The sequence below is a fragment of the Acomys russatus genome, chromosome 19 (genome assembly GCF_903995435.1).
Source record: "Acomys russatus chromosome 19, mAcoRus1.1, whole genome shotgun sequence".
Classification (NCBI taxonomy): domain Eukaryota; kingdom Metazoa; phylum Chordata; class Mammalia; order Rodentia; family Muridae; genus Acomys; species Acomys russatus.
Genome location: NC_067155.1, coordinates 51,076,976 through 51,101,041, shown reverse-complemented (window position 1 = coordinate 51,101,041; position 24,066 = coordinate 51,076,976). Strand labels below are relative to the sequence as shown.

The 24,066-nt window shown below is 49.1% G+C and overlaps 1 protein-coding gene and 5 non-coding genes across 6 annotated transcripts; 1 reads left to right on the top strand and 5 right to left on the bottom strand.

Moving 5' to 3' along the window:
- Positions 1–375: 375 nt before the first annotated feature.
- Positions 376–5,553, bottom strand: Ubc (ubiquitin C). The gene is given in 3 exon segments (XM_051161430.1): positions 376–2,329; positions 2,332–3,121; positions 5,436–5,553. Coding segments are annotated over 2 exon segments (2,658 nt in total). The 5' UTR covers positions 3,119–3,121; positions 5,436–5,553; the 3' UTR covers positions 376–458.
- Positions 5,554–14,868: 9,315 nt separating this feature from the next.
- Positions 14,869–14,940, bottom strand: Trnaa-ugc (transfer RNA alanine (anticodon UGC)). The gene has a single exon. It is a non-coding gene; the product is annotated as a tRNA-Ala (tRNA).
- A 1,573-nt stretch (positions 14,941–16,513) lies between these two features.
- Positions 16,514–16,585, bottom strand: Trnad-guc (transfer RNA aspartic acid (anticodon GUC)). Its single transcript has one exon. It is a non-coding gene; the product is annotated as a tRNA-Asp (tRNA).
- Positions 16,586–16,951: 366 nt separating this feature from the next.
- Trnaf-gaa (transfer RNA phenylalanine (anticodon GAA)) lies at positions 16,952–17,024 on the bottom strand. Its single transcript has one exon. It is a non-coding gene; the product is annotated as a tRNA-Phe (tRNA).
- Positions 17,025–19,140: 2,116 nt separating this feature from the next.
- Trnad-guc (transfer RNA aspartic acid (anticodon GUC)) lies at positions 19,141–19,212 on the bottom strand. The gene has a single exon. It is a non-coding gene; the product is annotated as a tRNA-Asp (tRNA).
- Positions 19,213–19,461: 249 nt separating this feature from the next.
- On the top strand, positions 19,462–19,533 carry Trnaa-ugc (transfer RNA alanine (anticodon UGC)). The gene has a single exon. It is a non-coding gene; the product is annotated as a tRNA-Ala (tRNA).
- The last annotated feature ends 4,533 nt before the right edge of the window (positions 19,534–24,066 follow it).

Here is a 24,066-nt window from a genome sequence, read left to right as displayed (position 1 = left end):
TACCTTGGATCCCTGAACTCCAGGCCAGCCTGGTCTCCAGAGTGAGGTCCAGGACAGGAAAGGTTAGAATACTTTTACACTCCACACCCAATACCTACCACTTAGCCCCTATTTCATGATTTTCTTACATATACAGCGTTTGGCCTGCATGCCCTAAGAAGAGGGCACCAGATCACATTATAGATGGTTGTGAGCCATCATGTGCTTGCTAGGAATTGAACTCAGGACCTTTGGAAGAACAGACAACAGTCTTAGCCTCTCAGCCATCTCTCCAGCCCCAACATTTTCTGACAGAAACATGAACTGATGACACAAAATTGAAAGCCTCCACAACCCAAAAGGAACTAATGAAGCAAAGCCAAACAAGACCAGACCTTTGGGAATGCAATACTTTATTCAAAGGGCAAGGAAACTGGTGAACAGTTTAAAACATATGGGGAAACTAAGACAATTCCCCATCAAGCCCACGAACAACCACAAGAAGGGCTCTTTCTAGATACTGTGTTGAGAAAGGTACGTCCATCAACCTGTTTGATCTTCTGGGTGGTATCACTGGGCTCGACCTCCAGGGTGATGGTCTTGCCTGTCAGGGTCTTCACAAAGATCTTCATTCCACCTCTGAGGCGGAGGACCAGGTGCAGGGTGGACTCCTTCTGGATGTTGTAGTCGGACAGGGTGCGGCCATCTTCCAGCTGCTTGCCTGCAAAGATCAGCCTCTGCTGGTCAGGGGGAATGCCCTCCTTGTCCTGGATCTTTGCCTTGACATTCTCGATGGTGTCACTGGGCTCGACCTCCAGAGTGATGGTCTTGCCTGTCAGGGTCTTCACAAAGATCTGCATCCCACCTCTGAGGCGCAGGACCAGGTGCAGGGTGGACTCTTTCTGGATGTTGTAGTCGGACAGGGTGCGGCCATCTTCCAGCTGCTTGCCTGCAAAGATCAGCCTCTGCTGGTCAGGGGGGATGCCCTCCTTGTCCTGGATCTTTGCCTTGACATTCTCGATGGTGTCACTGGGCTCGACCTCCAGGGTGATGGTCTTGCCTGTCAGGGTCTTCACAAAGATCTGCATCCCTCCTCTGAGGCGCAGGACCAGGTGCAGGGTGGACTCTTTCTGGATGTTGTAGTCGGACAGGGTGCGGCCATCTTCCAGCTGCTTGCCTGCAAAGATCAGCCTCTGCTGGTCAGGGGGGATGCCCTCCTTGTCCTGGATCTTTGCCTTGACATTCTCGATGGTGTCACTGGGCTCGACCTCCAGGGTGATGGTCTTGCCTGTCAGGGTCTTCACAAAGATCTGCATCCCACCTCTGAGGCGCAGGACCAGGTGCAGGGTGGACTCTTTCTGGATGTTGTAGTCGGACAGGGTGCGGCCATCTTCCAGCTGCTTGCCTGCAAAGATCAGCCTCTGCTGGTCAGGGGGGATGCCCTCCTTGTCCTGGATCTTTGCCTTGACATTCTCGATGGTGTCACTGGGCTCGACCTCCAGGGTGATGGTCTTGCCTGTCAGGGTCTTCACAAAGATCTGCATCCCACCTCTGAGGCGCAGGACCAGGTGCAGGGTGGACTCTTTCTGGATGTTGTAGTCGGACAGGGTGCGGCCATCTTCCAGCTGCTTGCCTGCAAAGATTAGCCTCTGCTGGTCAGGGGGGATGCCCTCCTTGTCCTGGATCTTTGCCTTGACATTCTCGATGGTGTCACTGGGCTCGACCTCCAGGGTGATGGTCTTGCCTGTCAGGGTCTTCACAAAGATCTGCATCCCACCTCTGAGGCGCAGGACCAGGTGCAGGGTGGACTCTTTCTGGATGTTGTAGTCGGACAGGGTGCGGCCATCTTCCAGCTGCTTGCCTGCAAAGATCAGCCTCTGCTGGTCAGGGGGGATGCCCTCCTTGTCCTGGATCTTTGCCTTGACATTCTCGATGGTGTCACTGGGCTCGACCTCCAGGGTGATGGTCTTGCCTGTCAGGGTCTTCACAAAGATCTGCATCCCACCTCTGAGGCGCAGGACCAGGTGCAGGGTGGACTCTTTCTGGATGTTGTAGTCGGACAGGGTGCGGCCATCTTCCAGCTGCTTGCCTGCAAAGATCAGCCTCTGCTGGTCAGGGGGGATGCCCTCCTTGTCCTGGATCTTTGCCTTGACATTCTCGATGGTGTCACTGGGCTCGACCTCCAGAGTGATGGTCTTGCCTGTCAGGGTCTTCACAAAGATCTGCATCCCTCCTCTGAGGCGCAGGACCAGGTGCAGGGTGGACTCTTTCTGGATGTTGTAGTCGGACAGGGTGCGGCCATCTTCCAGCTGCTTGCCTGCAAAGATCAGCCTCTGCTGGTCAGGGGGATGCCCTCCTTGTCCTGGATCTTTGCCTTGACATTCTCGATGGTGTCACTGGGCTCGACCTCCAGGGTGATGGTCTTGCCTGTCAGGGTCTTCACAAAGATCTGCATCCCACCTCTGAGGCGCAGGACCAGGTGCAGGGTGGACTCTTTCTGGATGTTGTAGTCGGACAGGGTGCGGCCATCTTCCAGCTGCTTGCCTGCAAAGATCAGCCTCTGCTGGTCAGGGGGGATGCCCTCCTTGTCCTGGATCTTTGCCTTGACATTTTCGATGGTGTCACTGGGCTCGACCTCCAGGGTGATGGTCTTGCCTGTCAGGGTCTTCACAAAGATCTGCATCCCACCTCTGAGGCGCAGGACCAGGTGCAGGGTGGACTCTTTCTGGATGTTGTAGTCGGACAGGGTGCGGCCATCTTCCAGTTGCTTGCCTGCAAAGATCAGCCTCTGCTGGTCAGGGGGGATGCCCTCCTTGTCCTGGATCTTTGCTTTGACATTCTCGATGGTGTCACTGGGCTCGACCTCCAGGGTGATGGTCTTGCCTGTCAGGGTCTTCACAAAGATCTGCATCCCTCCTCTGAGGCGCAGGACCAGGTGCAGGGTGGACTCTTTCTGGATGTTGTAGTCGGACAGGGTGCGGCCATCTTCCAGCTGCTTGCCTGCAAAGATCAGCCTCTGCTGGTCAGGGGGGATGCCCTCCTTGTCCTGGATCTTTGCCTTGACATTCTCGATGGTGTCACTGGGCTCGACCTCCAGGGTGATGGTCTTGCCTGTCAGGGTCTTTACAAAGATCTGCATTGTCTGTTACAAACAAAATAAACAGGTCAGGAACGATGTGTTTATGGGGTGGTACCAACTGTTGGATCTCTTAATTGGATACCAGTCTACATAAGTTCTAGCTACACAGACTCCATTCTGTCCTGGAACTCAGCCACTGATTCCCCTGGAATACTTTTAAATCCAACAAGAAATAAACTTCACTGGGGCATAGTGGCATATGCCTGTAATCCCAACACTCGGAGGCAGAGCTCTGATTTTGAGGCTAACAGAAGTCTACCAAAGTAAGTCCAGTAAAACCAGGTCTACACAGAAAAAAATGTCGACAAACCAAAAGTAAAATAAAATTCATGTCTCAATAAAGAAACCTAGGCATGCCTGGCATGGTGGCACAGCCTGTAATCCCAACTCTTGGAAGGAAGAGGTGGAAGGATCACTTTGAGTTCAAGGATAGTGTGGTCTACAAAGCAGGTCAGGTCAGTGTTACACAGAGAAACCCTGTCTCAAAAACCCAAAAGAAAAAAGAAAGATAGGGACTTAGGCATGGTGACCTTTGCCTATATTTACCAACTTGTGGAGACTGCAGTACACATAGCTGAAAGTCAGTTCCTGTCTATGTGAATAATTTGGAATAAAGCCTGATTGACATGACACCTCTGGAGGATTGGGAAAACCCACTCCAAACAGGCAGTAAATCACAGAACTTAGGAGGCAAAATTAGGAGACTCCCAAACAACCTGGTCAATATAGCCAGCTACTACTATAGACTATCTAAAAAACAGAGGTCTGGTGCTGGGTGTGGTGGCCCACTTGGGAGGCAGTGGCAGGCAGATCAATGTGAGTTCCAGGCCAGCCTGGTCTATAAAGTGAGTCCAGGACAGCCAAGGCTAATCGGAAAAACCCAGTCTCCTGGGGAAAAAACCGAGGTCTGAGCCAGTGCACAAGTTTATTCCAAGCACCAGGAACAAACAGAGACTAAGACAGATCTTTGGATTTGTTAAGTCAGCCGGGACAGTTCCTGTGTCTCAGCGCTCCTACCCACCAAAAGAACACCAAACTTCGCATATCTGTAATCCCAGCATCACAACACTCTCGGAGACAGAGGCAGGCTGATCTGAGTTTGGGGCCAGCCTGATCTACAAAGCAAGTCCAGGATAGTCAGGGTACACTGAGAAACCGTCTCAAAAAACCAAAACGAAAACAAAAAAATTCACTCAGGGCAGGGCCTGGTGGTGCACGCCTTTAATACCAGCACTAACTAGGGTGGCACAGGTAGGAAGATCGCTGCCGGGTTCCAGGACAGCCTGGTCTACAAAGTTGAGTCTAGGACAGCCAAGGCTACACAGAGAAACCATGTCTCAAAAAAACAAACAAGCCGGGCGTGGTGGCGCACGCCTTTAATCCCAGCTCTCAGGAGGCAGAGGCAGGCGGATCGCTGTGAGTTCGAGGCCAGCCTGGTCTACAAAGCGAGTCCAGGATGGCCAAACACAGAGAAACCCTGTCGGGGGGGGGGGGGGAGCAACCAAAAACAAAAAAACAAACAAGCCCCCCCACACACACCGAACTTAGTTGGGCGGTGGCACTGGCTTTGAATCCCCATCACATAGGTGGTAGAGCCAGAGGGTCTCAAAGTCTAAAAACAGCCTGGTCTAAACAGTGTTCCAGGCGGCCATGGCAGCGACCTTCTCTCAAAACCAAACAGGGCAAGAAATAACACCCATAACGTAGGGCTCACTTTTCCCCTCTGGATTTCCGGCTCTTGTCCACTATGGTGAGGGCACCCGAGGCGGAGGCCGAGGCCCAAACCCTGCCCTCCAACTGAATAAAACCTGGTCAGGGAAATGGCATCACTATGCATTATGAGCTCACCGAACCTGCGACGTCATAGGGGCCGCAGGCCGGGCGGAACCGCCACCTACCGCCGCCCTCCCCTCTACGTCAGTCTCAACCTCACTTCCGTATTTGCCAACGGAAGGAAAACCGACCGACCTCTCCCGCCGGTCAAGCCCCCACAGCTTTCACGCCAGAGGCTCCTCCTAGTGCGCGCGACCCGCCTTCATTTCCCACCCCACGGCCTCCTGAGTTCCCGGTTTAACCGGCGTCAGCGGCCTCGCGGCCCTACCCCACAACCCCGACCTCGCCCAGCGCGTCAGGGCCGCGCGTCTTCCTCCTCCTCCGACTTCCACTAGGCCGCCATCTTGTCGCCGGGGTCCTCCGCCCCACGACAGCCGCCCTCCTCGCGGGACACGGAAACCGAACGCTGGAGCCGCGGGGCTACCAGTCCCCTCCTCCTCCTCTCGCCCCTCGGCCCCGCGGGCTACGAAGGCCATGTCCTCACCTACGACGGTGGCAGCAGCAGTCCTCACAGAAGAGAAGTGACGGAACGCTAGGTCTCGACGAAACTAATGGAGGCGAGCGCGGCGTCTGCTTTATATAGTCTTAGGAAGCCCCGCCCCTCCCACAACCCGCGATCCCTCCGCGGAAAGGCGGTTAGGGACTATTTTTTTAAGGCCGTTCCCGTCGTTGCAGCGGAAGCGACTGGCTGTAACCGTCGGGGTCCTCTGGTGGAGTCTTCGCGTGTCAGAGAATGCGGAGCTTTGTGCGGAGGGGGGAAGGCCTGCGACCCTATGCGGCCCCGCGGAGGTATCAGCGCGTGTGTTGTGTAAGACAGTGACGTAATCGGCGTGAAAACCCGGCTCGGATCACCGCGGCCGAAGCGGACCTCGGCGCAGGCGCACAACGGCTTCGCGCCCAGTAGCCCCTACCCCCCAGCTAACTGTATCTTGGGGGGGTCCTGGTCCCCTTTCCACGTCCTGGGGGACAAAGGGCTTAGGTTTCTTTGGCGACCCGGCCTCCTCATTCTCCTCAGCCACGGAGGGTTCCCCTGGGCCTAGCCCTCACCTCCCTGGCACGGTGACAGGGTGGATGACTGTGCAAATTTCAAAACAAGGGAATTGACAAAGCCTTTTTAAATGAATTTTTTTTTAAATTATAAAGGAAGAAACCTCTCCCCGTTTGGGGAAAACTAATCTTAATTCTTTAAGGAAAGCAGACAGTCCACACAGTTAATGAAAACTGTTGGCATTAGACCTGAGGCAGAACTAGATCTTTACCAGGCTGTTCTTGAGCCTGCTTATGCTTGGTGTCCTTGGTAGAAACTTCGAGAAGGTTCTATGCTATTGTCACTAAGGAAACACGACAATTTCAAAAATTTGTTTATATTTAGCCTACCTCATAGATTGAACCCATTGAAGCCCTTAATTTTTTTCTTTCCGTTTTTATTTTTTAATTTTTGTTTAGTTTTTCGAGACAGGGTTTCTCTGTGTGTAGCCCTGGCTGTCCTGGAGCTCTCCCTCTCTGTAGACTAGGCTGGCCTCACTCAGAGGTGCTCCTGCCTCCGCTTCCCAAGTGCTGGGATTAAAGGCATCCGTTATTTATTTATTTATTTTATTTTATTCCTTTTTGGTTTTTCGAGACAAGGTTTCCCTGTGTTAGCCTTGGCTGTCCTGGGTTGGCTTTGTAGTTCAGGCGGGCCTCGAACTCTCAGAGATCCATCTGCCCCTGCCTCCTGAGTGCTGGGATTAAACCCCAGATTTTTTTGTTTTTGTTTTTGTTTTTCGAGACAGGGTCTCTCTGTGTAGCCTTGGCTGTCCTGGACTCCCTCTGTAGACCAGGCTGGCCTCGAACTCACAGCGATCCACCTGCCTCTGCCTCCTGAGTGCTGGGATTAAAGGCATGCGCGACCATGCCCGGCTTAAACCCCAGATTTTTAAAGATTTAAAAATCTCAAGAACTTTTTCATTAAGCTTTATCTCTCAGACCCTTAATTCATTCAATGAGATGTAAAATCCTTAAGAATTGTCCATGTTATCGTGGCCTGCCTGCGGTCCACACCTTTAATGCCTGCACTCCAAGGGCAGAGGTAGTCAGATCTCTGAGTTCTAGGCCAACCTCGTCTACAGGGTAGTTTCAGGATAGCCAGGGCTACACAGAGAAACCCTGTCTGGGGTCGGTCGGGGCGGAAACTACATGTTTGGTGCAATGTTTAATTCACTGCAGCTATCTCGGGTTTTTTTGTTTGTTTTTTGTTTTTTGTTTTAATGTAAGGCCTAAGATTTGAGAAGGTAAGAATTGAATTCCTGGGGCCCAGTGTGGTGGCGCATGCCTGTAATCCCAGCCCTTGGGCGCCAGAGGCAGGCAGATAGCTGTGAGTTTGAGGCCAGCCTGGTCTACAAAGGGAGTCCAGGACAGATAGGGCTGTTACACAGAGAAACCCTGTCTGGAAAAAAACAAACAAAAAACCCAATCTCTGAGGTCGAGAGTTGGCCCATCAATAAGAGCAAGTATAATGCTTCTGAGAACGTGAGCTCTACTCTCAGTACCCATGTGAGGCTGTCCACAGTCTGTGTTCCAGCTTCAGGGGCCCAATGTCCCCTGGGGGCACTCACACACATGTGACATACATTGATACACAAACATACGTATACACATTATTAAAAATAAACCTCTGCTGGGCATGGTTGTAAATGCTTTTTTTTTTTTTTTGGTTTTTTGAGACAGGGTTTCTCTGTGTAGCCTTGGCCATCCTGGACTCACTTTGTAGACCAGGCTGGCCTTGAACTCACAGCGATCCGCCTGCTTCTGCCTCCCGAGTGCTGGGATTAAAGGCGTGCGCCACCACGCCCGGCGTAAATGCTTTTTTTTTTTAATTTAATTTTTTTTATTTAGTTCTTTATTTCTTTATTTGTGGTGATGCTTTTTTTTTTTTTTTTTTTTTTGGTTTTTCGAGACAGGGTTTCTCTGTGTAACCTTGGGCATCCTGGACTCACTTTGTAGACCAGGCTGGCCTCAAACTCACAGCGATCCGCCTGCCTCTGCCTCCCGAGTGCTGGGATCAAAGGCATGCGCCACCACGCCCGGCTTGTGGTGAATGCTTTTAATCCCAGCAATGTTTGAGTTTTTTTGGCCCTGGCTACCGTGGGACTGACTTTCTTTGTAGATCAGGCTGGGCTCGAACTTGCAGAGCTCTTTCTACCTCTACCATCCAGGCAGGGGCTGAGATTTCAGGCATGTTTAGCCCCCTGGTTAAGAATTCATAAAAATTCAAGATCAGAGGTATTGTTCAAAATGGACTGTTAATTTCTGTGATTTTTTCCATGAGTGAAGTCATATGCCACTGAGACATTAAAATGCCATTCTCTGGGTTTGGTGGAAAATCTCGGTGGTTTCTGAGGCCGGTTTCTGTGCAGGTCAATTTTTTCGCGATTTCAGACAGAAATCTGGGAGGGGACAAGAGGCTGAGGTTGGTTCTGACACTGATACTGGGTTCCAAACACACCGTGCTATATTTGGCTGTCACTTTGCTTCAGCCTCGTGATTCCTGTTTCTTGGGTGAGTCACCGGCTTCGTGGCATCAGCTTTTTTCCATAGTCTAGAAGGCTCAGAGCCAAGACGCACAGATTGCAGAGGTGGGGGAGGGGGAGGCAGGCTTGAGCACTGGACCTGGCCAAGGGTCAGCATGAAAGGAGGAAATGTTCAGAGGGCCCAAGGGAAGGAAGAAAGTAATAAGGGTAAATGTGTAAGAAATAGATTTTCTTATTTCCAACAAACATGATCAAAATTCTCATGTATTAGAATATCACAGTAAAACCCATTGTTATATATAATTAATTCCTGCTAATTTTTGTCAAAAAGAGAAAAAAAAAAAAATTTTTTTTTTGTTTGTTTGGTTTTTTTTTTCTCAGCTAGTAACGTCAACAGGCAGCTAGGAGAAAATATTTTTGACCTAAAGGGAAAGTTCTCTGAGTATCAACACATAGATTTTTAATTTTGCTTGCTTTTTTATTTTATTTTATTTTATTGATTCAAGATTTCTCTCTATAACCTTGGCTGTCCTGGACCCGCTTTGTAGACCAGGCTCCCATTTTAAAATGTGTATTTTAAAATAATCTTTGAGGCTAGGCGTGGTGGCACACGCCTTTAGTCCCAGCACTTAGGAGGCAACTAACGCTTCCTGGACACGCCTACCCAATCCTCCTCTTCACATCCAAACTGGTTTTTTTGTTTTGTTTTGTTTTTAATAACCCATCGGCTGTGTGTTCTAAAAACAAACAGAGGCGCCCTGCTTCCCAAGGGCACCAGAGGAGCAGGATGGCAACAAGTGGCCTCCCCTCAGAGCTGGCTGCAGCCCCACAACACAACAGCTTCCCAGCCAGGACTGAGCCATCCACCAAGTTTGTCATGGCCCTGAGGGTTAAGGAGGGGATAATACCAGTCGCCCAGGCTAAAGACACTTATAAACAAGTCACAGTGCCAGGGCACTGCCACCCACGTGAAATCCTGTGTCCCCAGACGTCCTCTGCAGAAAACCTGGGAGGGCAGATTATCACAGTTGCTAGTCTATTTTCTGAAAGGGACACCGATGTCCCCATGTCCTACTTGGCCTCAGGGCTTAGGTAGCAAGTAACAGCATTAACATGCCAAACCTCCTGACCTAGAATGGGAAATGCTAGAATGTGCTAGAAGCCCCGTGACTCACTGGATTCCTTTTGCAGTTCGTTCCGCACGCAGATCCGTCCTTTGCAGACTACCGGGGGCGATTGCTTCAGAGCCGCCACCAATGGGGACAGACCAAGGGACCCAGCAACAGGGAGGGATTGGCTGAGGACACTTGCGCGTACGCGCGTGACGGGGCGCTGCGGGATGGGGGAGGGGAGGGATGACGCCGCCAGCTTGTCCCTACGGAGTCACCCTGCTCGGAAGGTCACACCTGGTGTGTGACCGGATTCAGTAATTGGGGCTGGGACAAAGCAGAAGTGTCAGTTGCTGGGGGTTTTTTTTCCCCTCCCGAAAAGGAAGTGTGGAGCCAGAAGTCTGTTCTGCCTCGGGTTGTGCAACCAGCAGAGGTTACCAAGGCCGCTTGGAGAGCAAAGGGAAAGAGAAAAACAGGGTGCTGTGTGGTTGTTTATGAATAAGTGAAGAAAGGCTGACCTTGGCCTCAGCTCACATGATGGCCCACCCTGAAGTTCGGACTTAGGCTCTTAGTATTACATGTTTTTTCTTTTCTTCTCTCCTCCCTTCTCCCCTCCTCCTCTTCCTCCTCTTCCTCTTCCCCTTACCCCCCCCCCCTTCTCTCCCTCCTCTCTCTCTCTCTTTCGGCAGGGTTTCTGTGTGTGTAGCCCACAAGCAAGCAAGCAGCAAGCAAAAAACCCAAACCCACATCAAGTGATATGTCAAATTTTCCAAAATTAGAAACATGTAGATCCCAGGCTGGGTCCTGTGTGAACTGAGGCCTTTCTACCTTTGTTCATAAACAGGAAGTGCTTTTCTCTCTCCCTTTGCTTTGACAGCTGAGGCCTGGCCCTGGCCAGTAAAATCACACAAATAAATGCAATCCAATACAGGTATTATTATCTGCAAAGGCTACAGAGTTTCTATTATCTTCATATATAAATACTTTGTTAGAGAGACAGTGAGCAAGGCTTAAAGCCTGTTTTATGGCCTTGGGTGTGGCCTCATTTCTTCTGGAACACGTCACTCAGGAATCTCACACTGTTTACAGTAAAAGAACCCCACCTGGGGTGGGAGTGGGGGCAGTGGTGGTGCTCACCTTTAATCCCAGTGCTTGGGAGGCTCCACAGAGAAACCCTGTCCACCAACAAACAAACAAACCCCACCTCCTGTATTACAGTGGGTTTAACTGGGCCCTGATTGACTGCCTCTGCCTGTGAGTGTGAGTGCTAGGATTAAAGGCCAGTGCCACCACATCCGACTTTTTTGTTTTTACTGTTGTTTTGGGTTTTCTTTTTTCTTTTTTTTAAATTTTATCTCTTATGTGCATTGGTGTGAGGGTGTCAGATCTTGGAGTTACAGACAGTTGTGAGCTGCCATGTGGGTACTGGGACTTGAACCCGGGACCTTTGGAAGAGCAGACAGTGCTCTTAACCACTGAGCCGCCTCTCCAGCCCTGTTTTGGGTTTTCTTTCTTCCTTCCTTCCTTTCTTTTTGGTTTTTTGAGACAGGGTTTCTCTGTGTAGCTTTGGCTGTCCTGGACTCCCAGCGATCCACCTGCCTCTGCCTCCGGAGTGCTCGGGATTAAAGGTGTGTGTGTGCCACCACGTCCAGCAGAGAAAGAGTGTTTGTAAAGACCATACAAACTCTATTTTGGGTTTTTGTTTTTAGATTTATTTATTTACTATTCGTACAGTATTCTGCCCATATGTGTGCCTACACCCTGGAGAGAGCACCAGATCTCATTATAGATGTTGTGAGCCACCATGCGGTTGTTAGGAATTGAACTCAGGACCTCTGGAAGAACAGACAGTGCTCTTAACCTCCATTTTGGAAAAGGAACTCCATTTTGTGTTAAACCTGGCCAAGGGCTGAACCCAGATTCCAGGAAAACTACAAACTAGTCTAAACAGAAAAATTCCTCTAGCAACACAATCAGCTCACCTTGGGAAAGTCCAAATATAATCTCTGCTGGTTAAGGTGACCAGCAGGTGGTCTGGCACATAGCAACACCCAGTTAGGAGAAGCCAGGCCAAAATTCCTAATAACTCCCATGACTGCTTCAACCGATCTTTTCTATAGGTCAACTTGCCCCTACACCTATTACCCAACTATGAAACACCAAGGCATGTAACTCTCTGCTTGCAGCTTTTCTGCCCAAATGTCATGCAATCGCATACTGTAAAACCCATTTCTTTGTCTAAAACCTATAAAAAGCTCTTGGGTGGTCTGTTGGTGGGGGTTTATCTCTCACAATTGGACATAACACGTTTTTATTTAAAAAGTGAAAGTCCTGCACGGGTCAGCCACTTTACAAAATGGCAACCCTGGATGTGGACTCACAGGCCTTTTTATGGGTAAAGAGGGGGAATTTCAGCAAGATTAGGTAACTTTTAACCTGATTGGAGGGCAGCAAGGCAGTTACATGAGTCGGTCTCTGATTGGCTCAGCCAGGTGGCCACCAGGCTGAATTCTTGTGTCATGAATGTTTAACCACAAGCCAAGCACAGATGGGCAATCTTTCTTTTTCTTTCTTTTTCTTTTTTCTTGAGACAGGGCTTCTCTTGTGGTCCTTGCTGTCCTGGACTCAGTCCCTTTGGAGACCAGGCTGGCCTTCAACTCCCAGAGGCCCCCCTCATTCTCACCCCCCACCCCCACTCACCACCTCTGCCTCCAGAGTGCTGAGACTTAAAGGCGAGTGCCACCACACCATAAGATAAGATTTCTCCACACTCTTGTGGTTATCCACTTGTCCTTTTCTCTGGTGACTTTCCAGGGTCAGGCTTAGGTCAGGTGGGGGGATTTTTTTTGGTTTGTTTATTTATTTATTACAATTTTTTTTTTTTGGTTTTTCAAGACAGGGTTTCTCTATGTAGCCTTGGCCATCCTGGACTCACTTTGTAGACCAGGCTGGCCTCGAACTCACAGCGATCCGCCTGCCTCTGCCTCCCGAGTGCTGGGATTAAAGGCATGCTCCACCACGCCCGGCTATTTATTACAATATTTATTTATTTATTATTTATACAGTGTTCTGTCCTCATGTGTGCCGCACACCAGAAAACGGCACCAGATCTCATTATAGGTGGTTGTGAGCCCTGGGAATTGAACTCAGGACCTCAGCACTCAGAAGGCAGAGGCAAGTGGTTTGCTGTGAGTCCAAGGTCAGCCTGGTCTACAAAGTGAGTCCAGGATAGTCAAGGATAACACAGAGAGACCCTGTCTCAAAAAACCAAAAAAGAAAAAAGAAAAAAAAATTAACTCAGGACCTTTGGAAAAACAGACAGTGCTCTTAACCTCTATGCCATCTCTCCAGCCCCTATTTATTTATTTATTTTTTCCGAGACAGGGTTTCTCTGTGTAGCCTTGGCTGTCCTGGACTCGCTTTGTAGACCAGGCTGGCCTCGAACTCACAGCCATCCACCTGCCTCTGCCTCCCGAGTGCTGGGGTTAAAGGCGTGCGCCACCACTGCCCAGCCTGACTTTATTTTTATTTTTATTTTATTTCTTTTTGGTGAGACAGGGTTTCTCTTGTAGTCCTGGACTGGCTTTGTAGACCAGGCTGTCCTCAAATTTAGAGAGATCTGCCTGACTCTGTCTCCTGAGTACTGGAATTAATGGTGAGCACCACCTGGCTCAGGTGGTGGTGCGGGGGTTAACACCATGAGTTGAACAGCAGAGGTCAGATCTGGCTTACTCTGGCCCTTCAATGACAGGCCTGAGGAGTCACCTTACCCAGGCCTGGTGGAATCTGTAGCTACCACATTACTCACTAAGCCATCTCAAAGGCTTCTGTCTAGGGATTTGATTACTTTTATGTGTACTGGCCTCCTGCACGCATGGTCTGGTCACCCACCATGTGCATGCAGTACCTGACAGGGGAAGGTGTAGAATTCACTGGAACTGGAGTTATAGGTGATTGTGAGCTGCCCTGTGAACCTCTGCGCTTGCTTGCTCTCTCTCTCTCTCTCTCTCTCTGGTTTTTCTTTTTCTAAAGATTTATTTATTTATTAAATATATAGTGTTTTGCTTGCATGCACACCAGATCTCATTATAGGTGGTTATGAGCCACCATGTGGTTGCTGGGAATTGAACTCAGGACCTCTGGAAGAGCCATCTCTCCAGTCCCCCCGTTTATTTTCTTTTTTTAAATTGTTTTTGGAAACAAGTCTCTTAGCTCACAACGGCTTGGAACGCATCATTATAGATCAGCCTCCCAAATTCTGGAAACACAGGCGTGGACAACTTCTCCTAGTTTAAAATAAAATCCAGCAGTTGAAAAAGCATATTTTTGCCCGGTGGTGGTGGCGTGCCTTTAATCTAATCCCAGGCAGAGGCAGGCAGATCTCTGTGAGTTCCAGACTAGCCTGGTCTACAAAGCAAGTTGTAGGATAGCCAGAGATACACAGAAAAAAACCTGTCTTGGAAAAAAACTGTGTGTGGAGGGGAGTGGGGGGGGGGAGCAACATAGACACACATGCGCGGATGTGCTTTCATGAAACCTGGTAGTTCACATGCTAACCAAAAAAATATTAATTAAAAATTAACTTTCAAGCCAGGTGATGGTGGTGCATGCCTTTAATCCCAGCACTCGGGAGGCAGAGGCAATAAAAAACTTTAGTTTTTATTAAAGTGCACTTTTTTTTTTTTTTTTTTTTTTTTTTTTTTTTTTTTTGGTTTTTTCGAGACAGGGTTTCTCTGTGTAGCCTTGGCTGTCCAGGACTCACTTTGTAGACCAGGCTGGCCTCGAACTCACAGCGATCCGCATGCCTTTGCCTCCCGAGTGCTAAAGTGCACCTTTACTTGAACGATAAGACATGCAGGTACGTGCATCTCTAAGGAAGAAAAGCCCACTGTGTGTATGTCCTTCATTCTTATCAGATATCGCGTCAGCTGCGTAAAGCCAGGCCCTGGCTGGGACTGCGGGACTTCTAGTGCCTTGCACACCTGCACCCTGTGCGTCAGAGGGTGACCCAGAGCCACAGCGTACAAAATCCCCTGATGGTTCTACCTCTAGTTTTTGCAGCTGTTCAATAATCAAAGCCATCTGGTGACCAACTTGCCCTGATGTCCACTCTCTTCGGACTCTTCCAGCAACGAATATTCAAATTTTTACAGGTTTTAGGATAAGAATGAATGTAAAAATCTCAGTTCCAAGAGATCACTGCAATAGCAATCATTACAACGACGTCTTTCCTGGCACTATTTAGTTGCAAACACCCGGAAACAGAAAGAAAACAAAACCAGAGCCCATGCAAAAGAAGTGGAGATGCCGGGGATCGAACCCGGGGCCTCATACATGCAAAGCATGCGCTCTACCACTGAGCTACATCCCCCACAGGCTCTTGCGGCATATCGGAAAATCCTCCCTATACCAATAATGGATCAGTTTTTTTTTTTCCTGCCTCCTTCTGAATTAAAATTGTATTTATTTAAAAGGGTTTTAAGAAAAACAAGTTGACTTATATTTCCAAAGTGAGTATGTTCGTTGTTTATAAGCTAATTTTTTTTACAATTTAAATAACAAACAGAAAGTAAATACATAAATAAATATATTAATTCCCCCAAATTAAGGACTTGACCCCAATGCTCATTACCCAGAATTCTCTGCTTCCTCACATTTGAGACGCTTTCCAACCTCGATGACTGAGTTTATAGGTCTGCTTGTTACTCTCCCTTTCTCTCTCCACTTACCCAGCTCCTGGAAGAATTTTCTGTACATGAAAATGGCCAAACAGTTTCAGGCTCCACAATTACGACTCAAATTTGGAGCAAGAACTCAAACTGCAATATATCAGTGAAAGGGGACGCGAGGCGGGGTGGGGGACGAGGGGAGTTTGTTCTTTGACTGCGAGCTTTGAGGAGAGGCCCCCAAGCCTCCAGGGCTACCCCCGGGGATTGCCTATCATGTTTAGTGTGGATACCGCGCCCTCAAATGACCTGCCATTCATACCCATCTGCGGGCTCACAGCAACTGCGGCTTGACGTCGTCTGCAAGAATGCTGGGCGTAGCAGCTGGGGTGACCTGACCTCTCTGAGCTTCCGGTGGGGGCATGGAGACAATCGATAGACCCAACCCTGGCTGCTCACAGGGACAGTCGTCAAGGACAGAGACTGTAGACTCGACCACCAGTTGTGGCAGTAGTCGCTGGTGTGGACTACCCCAGAGGGGCTGTTGCATCCTATACCGTCATGCCCCTGCCCCATGTGTGAAGTCCCACACCATCTTGCCCCTGGGTCTCCCGGTGTTGGAGGCTTCGTTGCTCACGGAGTACAGAGGCGTCCATTGGCAACTGATGTGGCCCATATACCTCTAGGTCTGAGGCTCTGGGAGAGAACAGAGGGCACGACCTTGCAGGCTCGGGAGCAAGCCCAGGTTGCTCCTCTTCGTCCCCACAGCGCATTTGCACGATGTTCCCAGTTCTCCTGGTGGTTGGCTCCTTTTTACTGACCACCCAAGCCCTCTAAGAGGGCCAACAAAGGAATAAATGGACGGAACGGGAAGATGTGCAATTGTGCGGGGACAAGAAAGCGCCCCAAATTCACAGACATCAGAAGACCCCGGAGCAAGGAGACGCAGTTACGCAGAGAAACCCTGTCTCGATACCGCTCCCCGCACCCCTTCCAAAAAAAGAGGGGAAAAAAAAAAAAAAGGAGACGCAGCGCGCTCGGAATAGAGAGAGAGTTGGGTCTAGGGACCAGGGAGACATTCACATGGCAGTTGGAGAGCAGTGTCTTTCTAGGGAACTGTTACCCGAACTGAGCTCGTGTTGAAGACGATGGAGTCTAACAAAGAGGGTCGGGTTAATTTTTCGGCGACGGGGTTAGGTATATTTGAAATAGTTGCAGAATTTAAACAGGTTGGAAAAGAAACAAAAAACACCAAGTTGATAAAAGATGTTACATAGCCTCCCCGTCGGGGAATCGAACCCCGGTCTCCCGCGTGACAGGCGGGGATACTCACCACTATACTAACGAGGAACAGAGCTGATTGTCGCCCTGGCAAGAAGCTCCTTTAAGACTCTTTTAATCTCGTGACACACTAATTTACAGAAAATTAATCTGATTTGATGAAATCGTCTTCTTGAAGTGTCCACTCTCTACTTAGGTTTTTACTTTGCCACCTGGATTCTGAACGCAGACATTAATAAATAGACGCTAATCGTACACCGGCAGACATCATGCGAAAGCGTAAGGCGCTTGCGTTAGGTCGATTCACCGTAAAAAAAAAGAGCAGAAGACAAGTTTCCGGAGCTTTTTCACCAGTGCATGATGCTGCGGGATTTTGTGTAGAAAGAAAACGAAAAGATCTGTTAAATTGGAAAGGAATTTTGGAAAAGGAAGAGCTGCCGAAACCCGGGATCGAACCAGGGACCTTTAGATCTTCAGTCTAACGCTCTCCCAACTGAGCTATTTCGGCGGCTGTGAGAGTGGCGCTGTTTTTCCTCTCCTTGTGTTTCTAAGGTGTTTGCCGTTTTTCTTTTTCTTTCCTTCCTTCCTTCTTTCTTTCTTTCTTTCTTTCTTTCTTTCTTTCTTTCTTTCTCTTTCTACTTTTTTTCTTTCTTTTCCCCAAGTTCCGATGCCTAGAAATTCACACCACCCGTCTCATTCTTGGATCGTCCTCTCGCGTCCCCTAAGTCCACTAAGAGAAGGCACTTTCTGGAAGCCCAGGACCTTATTGTCCGCTGCGAGTTTATCATTTCCCCTATCGATAACTGGAAACACACACCTACGCTGGTCACAATCACTGCGGAAGACCCCAGTCCTGGCGCGACATAGAAGGTGCTTATTAAATGTTTGTCGAGCCAGTAACAAACGCTCGAACGAGCCCTTCTTGGTTCAAAGTTCTGCTCCTCCCCGCCCGCGGTCTATTCCGAATGCCGTCAGCTGCCAGGCGCCCCAGAGGTAGCAGATGCCGGCTAGGCGAGTAAACACTCCGGAAATGAGGCTCAGGCTTGGTCAGGGCCACACCTGACTCAAATCCGGCCACCAAGCGTGGTCTACATATCTGCACTCATGCTCAGCACAGCAAAGCACGAGGAAGCGAAACAGGTGTCGATGGGCAAGGGGCATGCCTGTTCTATCCCCTTAGGGGGAGCAGAAAGTGGAGGGAAGCAAGGGGAGAAAGTGAGGTCCCCGAGGTGGGCTGCTGAGAGCCTACAGCAGCGAACTAGGGAAGCAGCCACATAACAGGAGTGGGGAGAGCTGGTGTAGTGGTCCAACCTGGAGCTGTGGTGTCTGGGCCACGCCTGCAGGAGAAGGCCTGGGAAGGGGACATGGGGGAGGGGAGAGGGGGCTCAGGAGGAGGAAGGGGCCTTGTGGATGGTCTTGATCTGGGATTAGAGGAAGGAAAAGGATGTGTCCAAGAGTTGGCGTGATGGTTCGGTGGAAAGTGGAAAGTCCTAACCACAGGCACGGTCACCTTTCCGCAGGCCAGTGTCCCCTCCAAAGGTCACGTGTCTCAGCCCTGACACTATCTAATATGTCACAATGTGACATATTAGAAAGAATGGCTATAACTATGTGAGTCATTGGAGTGGGTCCTATGAGAAGAGGAGGTTGGGAAAGGACACACACACACACACACACACACACACACACACACACACACACACACACACACACACGGGAACTGCCTTGAGCTTGCAGCCTCTAGTCCCCAGGGGACTTACTTCTCTGTTGCTTAACATTCCCAGACTTTGGGGTTTTGTCATGGCTTGGCAGATGGAGCTCACCTAGCCAGTATACCTGCTCATCCACAACACTGGGTTTTCCTGGCCAGGATGGAGGCTGTATCACCTTTGGAGATGATTTAGAGGAAACAGGGGGGCTTGCTCCTTCTTGGAATTCTAATCCCGCCTTGACCCCACCTCACATCACGAATCTGATCTCTCTACTGACACCTACAAGCAGCTGACACTCCTGTAGTGCACATACCGAGTAGGCAAAACAGTACTAGACATAAAATAAGATAAATAAATCTTTTTTGAAAAATTAGTTTGGATACATGAAGTCTTGTCTTAAAAAAATAAATAAATAAATAAATAAATAAATAAATAAATAAATAAATAAAACAAGCCAAAAACTGAGAAAGGAGACGAAGTTCTGTAAGCCAGGAGGATTTTTCCTGGATTTAAAAGCCTACCAGGGTTACAGGCAAATCAGGAGTTAAAAAACAAAACCCTGGTGAGAAGCGGACACCTGATGGATACGTTCTCAGCGCCTGTTTTTATTTGGATTTTAAAAATAAATAAAATAAACCCCACCTTAAGGACAAAAATGGAATAAGGTGGGAAAGAAAAGTGGGAGGGAAAGGAAGTGGGTGAGGGGGTGGGGGGGGCAACTTCTTGACCGTGGTCACTCATGCCCGTCCTAAGTGAAGAAGTCAGTGGATCATCAAAGCAGGAGAGAGTATCTATCTATGGGCAGAAGGTGGGGTGAGGCTACGCTCCACGTGAGACCCTTTTCCAAGCCTCGTGCACCCATCCATGGTTCAGAAGGCCAGGATTTCTAAAATGCAAAACCTGGTATGCAGCCTCCCCGTCGGGGAATCGAACCCCGGTCTCCCGCGTGACAGGCGGGGATACTCACCACTATACTAACGAGGAAAAGCTATAAGCAGTGATTTACAGACTAGCAGCTATAGACAGATTAACACACGCCTCCTCTCTACGTTCTTCCTGTCAGGTTTTTTCCCTCTGTTCTTTCTGGCTCTTTTTTTTATCTCTGTCTCTCTCTCTCTCTCTCCTTTTCTCCCAAGGCCTTAATTCATGACACCCATATCATGAAATCGAAAAGCCTTAGAACAGCGTGCATTTGGCTTCCATCACCTTTTTCGGAGATACGACATTTCGTTAGGGGATGTAGCTCAGTGGTAGAGCGCATGCTTTGCATGTATGAGGCCCCGGGTTCAATCCCCGGCATCTCCACTTATTTATTTTAAAAAACCAATTCCTACAATACTGTGAACAGAGTACGAGAAGGTTCTATAAACCGGTGGCAACTGAGCGCCTATTGTGGTGTGATTTGAGCATGGCATTGTGTGCTCACTGTGTGTCCAAATAAACAGGTCATCAAGAAGCCCAATAGCCTTGCCAAGACCACGCAAAGAGTCTTCAACTTTTCTGGAACTCAAATTCCAGTTCGAGGGCAACAATAGGAATCCCAGGGATTTATGAAGACACACACAGAACTGTGGGGACGCGGGGACATCCAAGATATCTGCCGAAACCGGAGCGGGCAGGTCCACGCTCCTGAACGCGGAACGGAAGCTTTGAAACGAAAGGGCCAGAAAGTAGCGGGCTTGCTGGACTTTAGTGAACCGGTCAGAAGCGGCTGCAACTGAGGTTTTGTGAGCTCCCGGAAGGCCGGAGGGTAGGGACTCGGCACTATCCGCAGGATTTTAAGGCTCCTTCTGGCGGCCAGATGCAGTTCTGCAGGGGGCGATTCTGGCAGAATCTGTAGGCAGCTACGTAACGTTGCATATAACTCAGGGATCCAGGCTTTGGCCATTCCCCTTAGGTTCTGCCACTTTGAAGCCTGTCACCAACGTGGAGCACATACACGGCCCCCGACTTTCTATCCTCTACTTCGACGGCAGCATGGATGCCCACACGGAGGAGCGCCAGTGTGCTGGTTAAACGTCTACTTAGACATCTTTGAAGGCTGGGGTATAGCTCAGTTTGTGGAGTGCTTACCCAGAATACACAATAGCTAGTTAGCACTGCAGGTGGTGCATGCTGGTCATCCCAGCACCTGACAGGGTTTTGAGGCTAGCCTGGGCTAGCTAGTGAGACCCTTTCTCACTAGTACACGAGAAAGTACTCCTGGTCCTTTCTGCTCACCAGCTACGGAGATTGCTTATTTATTTATTTATTTTATTTATTTATTATCCTTAAAATTTTTATCCTCAGCAAGGATAAAGTGACAGGTGTATACCACCTGAGTCTGGCATATGTGGTACTGGGAATGGTACCTTGGTTTGCAGCTTAGCCTAAGTGCATGGAAAACTATTGCTTTGCATTTCCTGCCTGATCAAGGGGGTGAGCGTGTCTCCTGTTACCAAGGCAGGTCTCTATAACCATCTGGCAATGCTGATCACCAGAGTGGGTTTGGGGAAAGGTAGTTTATTCACTGATGCCAATTGTGGAGGTGGGAGGACCAGGTCTCCCAGCTGCCTCTCCAACAGCTTGGGAACATTCCTGGATAAAGTGGGGTGGTTTAAGGGGTGAATATGATGAAGTAACCAGAAGGCCAGGAGTTGGTCTCCAAGCTAAGGGGAAACAGGCACTAGGCCAGCAGTGCTAGCACACACCTTTTCCCTTACCGCATGGAGGTTGGAGGCAGGAAGATCAGCAGTATAAGGTTGTCTGAGCAAAGTGTGGTGGCACACACCTGTCATCCCAGGGCTTGGGAGGTGAAGGCAGGGTTATGAGTGCCTGGGCTACATGGCACCCTACCTAAAAATACAAAGCAATAGAACAAGGGCTTTCTAGATTGCTTACTGGGATAAAGGTGATTGGCACCAAGGTTGACAATTAATCCAAGTTTAAGTCCCAGGAGTTGGAGGGCAGGGGCAGACAATTTCTAGGAATCCGAGACCAGCCTCACCTATATAGAGCGTTCTAGGACAGCCAGGGCTACATAATGAGACCTTGTCTCAAAAAATAAAACCTCAACTGGGTTTCACAGAACAATTTTCATATAGCCAGCAATGTATTGGGCACTGCCCCCTTCCACCATTCTCTTCTTCTGTTAATCCCTTTTGTTCCCCAGTTTTACTTTCACATCACCCATATATGGTTTTACGTATTTATAGTCTAGGATTTGCAAATAAGAGAAAACATAGTGTTCATCTTCCTGTGGTTGGCTTAATCAGCTTAGTAGGTTAATCTTGCTGTTTTCCTCATGGCTAAAAGAAATCCCCTTCTTACATAAACCACATTTTCTTCACCCATTCTTTACCTTGCTGGGCACCGGGCCGGTTGTATTGCTAAGCCTATCTGTGACGTGTTGCTTTGGAGTCCTCTGGTAAATACTCAGTAGGCATTGCTGGGTCTTATGTCAGGTCTTTCTAGGGTTCTGAGGTTGTCTCCATATTGATTTCCATAGTGGCTGGACTGGTTTCTAGCTCCAGCATCCATGTGCAAAAACTCCCTTTGACCTAGGCTGCACTGGAACTCAGTTTCATCTACCTACCTCCTGCTGCTGCCTCCCAGAGTTGGAATTAAAGGCATGCAGCATCATACATGGCTCTTTTGTCATTTTCTTGTAGGATGCCATTTGGATTGGGGTGAAATCTCATGTAGTTAAGATTTATTTTATGTATGTGCTTGCCTGGTACCTGAGGAGCCAGAAGCGGGAGCTGGAATCACAGATGGCTGTGAACAACCATTTGGGAGCCGAGACCCGAACCTAGGGCCTCTGCAAAAGCAGTAAGTGCTCTTAACTGCTGAGCCATCTCTCCAATCTCTCATATAGTTTTGTTTTTTGGCTTTTTGAGACAGGGTTTCTCTATGTAGTTTTGGCTGTCCTGGACTCACTTTGTAGACCAGGTTGGCCTCAAACTCACAGAGATTTGCCTGCCTCTGCCTCCCAAATGCTGGGATTACAGGTGTGCTCCACCACACCTGGCTCTCATGTAGTTTTGATCAGCATTTTCCTAATGGATAGTAAGGTTGACTTTTATGTTTAATAATTGGTCAGTGTACAATGTGTGGAATGTCTGGGCAAGGCATAAGAGGGCATTGAATCCTCTGGAACTGGAGTTAGATATTGTTAGCCACCATGTGGGTATTGGGAATCAAACCCAGATCTTTGCCGGCTGTAGTGGCACACGCCTGTAATCTCAGCACTCAGGAGGCAGAGGCAGGTGGATCTCTGTGAGTTTGAGGCCAGCTTGGTCTAGAAAGTGAGTCCAGGACAGCCAGAGCTACACAGAGAGAACCTGTCTTGGAAAAACACAAAAAAAACAAAACCAGGTCCTTGGGAGAGTGAGTAGTCAGTGCCATCTGGGATATCTATTAAGCCCTGAAAACATTTTTGTTATTTTGTTATTGGCCACTTCCACTTCAGCTTTTGAAAACTGCCGATTTCATTGGCTATTTGGAGACTGGACTTTTTAGGTTTGGGGGGGGGGTTGTTTTGTTGTTTTCAAGACAGCTCTAGCTGTCCTGTAACTTGCTCTGTAGATCACTGATGGGCTGGTTTTTGTGTTATTGACTGAGAATTTTAGAGGGCTTCCCCATTTCACAGCTGTGAACCACGGGGCTGTCGGCCTTGAACTTCACAGCCTTTGGCTGGAGTCTTTTTGTACAACTACAACAGCTTGTCCTACAGGGCACACTGCCTCCCTCTTGGGGCATCCCATGTGCTCCCATGACTGGAGTCAAGTCCTCCTATCTTCCAGCGTGTCACTTTCCTTATTTCAAAGCCAGCCAAGGTGACACAGGCCTGTTGTCCCAGCCCTCAGGAGGATTATGAGTTCAAGCCCAGCCTTTCAATTTTTTAGTGAGTTTATCAATTTTTTTTTTTTTTTAAATCAGTTGCATCCAAGGTGGACAGCAGGCAAGCTAAGCTCCTTGGGGACAGCTCAGGCCTTAACACTGAGATGAACCAGCTACAGGGAGCAGGGAAAGACACAGGCCTAGAGGGGCCTGTGGAAGCTGAACAAGAGGCTTGGATGACCTCAAGTCAGAGCCATGTTTTCTGGTTTTGGTCCTGAGGACCTCGTAGCAGGTAAGTTCTCTACCGTTCAGAACCTGGCCTGGGCCCAGCCTTTCACTTCCCATCCGCAACTCAAACACTTGGCAGGCTGTCTGCCTCATGGATATTCACAAGCATGAGGTGAGGGTGAGGCTATCACCCTGGCTCTGCTCACATCAGCTACCTCACGAAGGGTCCATGCCTGAGTCTGGATAAAAACTCAAGGTAGAGACAACATACTGTGGACCATGCTACAGCTGTCAATGGTCGATTCAATCAACACAGATCTGGGAGCTGCACTGGGAAAGGGGGTTACAGGGATTTATCCACTTGATACACACAATGCCTGAGAAGACACAAAGAGATGGGCAGGGGCACGGTTCAGTGGCAAACCACTTGCTCATGTCACACAGCATGGCTACATGGAGAGGGGACAATATGTGGTTCAAAGGACATTATCTTTTTGTTTGTTTGTTTTGTTTTGAAACAGGGTTTCTCTGTGTAGCCTTGGTTGTCCTGGACTCACTGTGTAGACCAGGCTGGCCTCAAACTCACAGTGATCCACCTGCCTCTGCCTCCCAAGTGCTGGGATTAAAGGCGTGCGCCACCATGCCCAGCCAAAGGACATTATCAAGAGCATAATGTCAGTCCACAGAGAGAAGGGATGCCCTAAGGCTTTGCTTACAGAACTCTCTACAAGTGGCCCAAGTGATAACCGAGTGCATCAGCATCATTTGCCATCGCATCCCCCCTCCCAC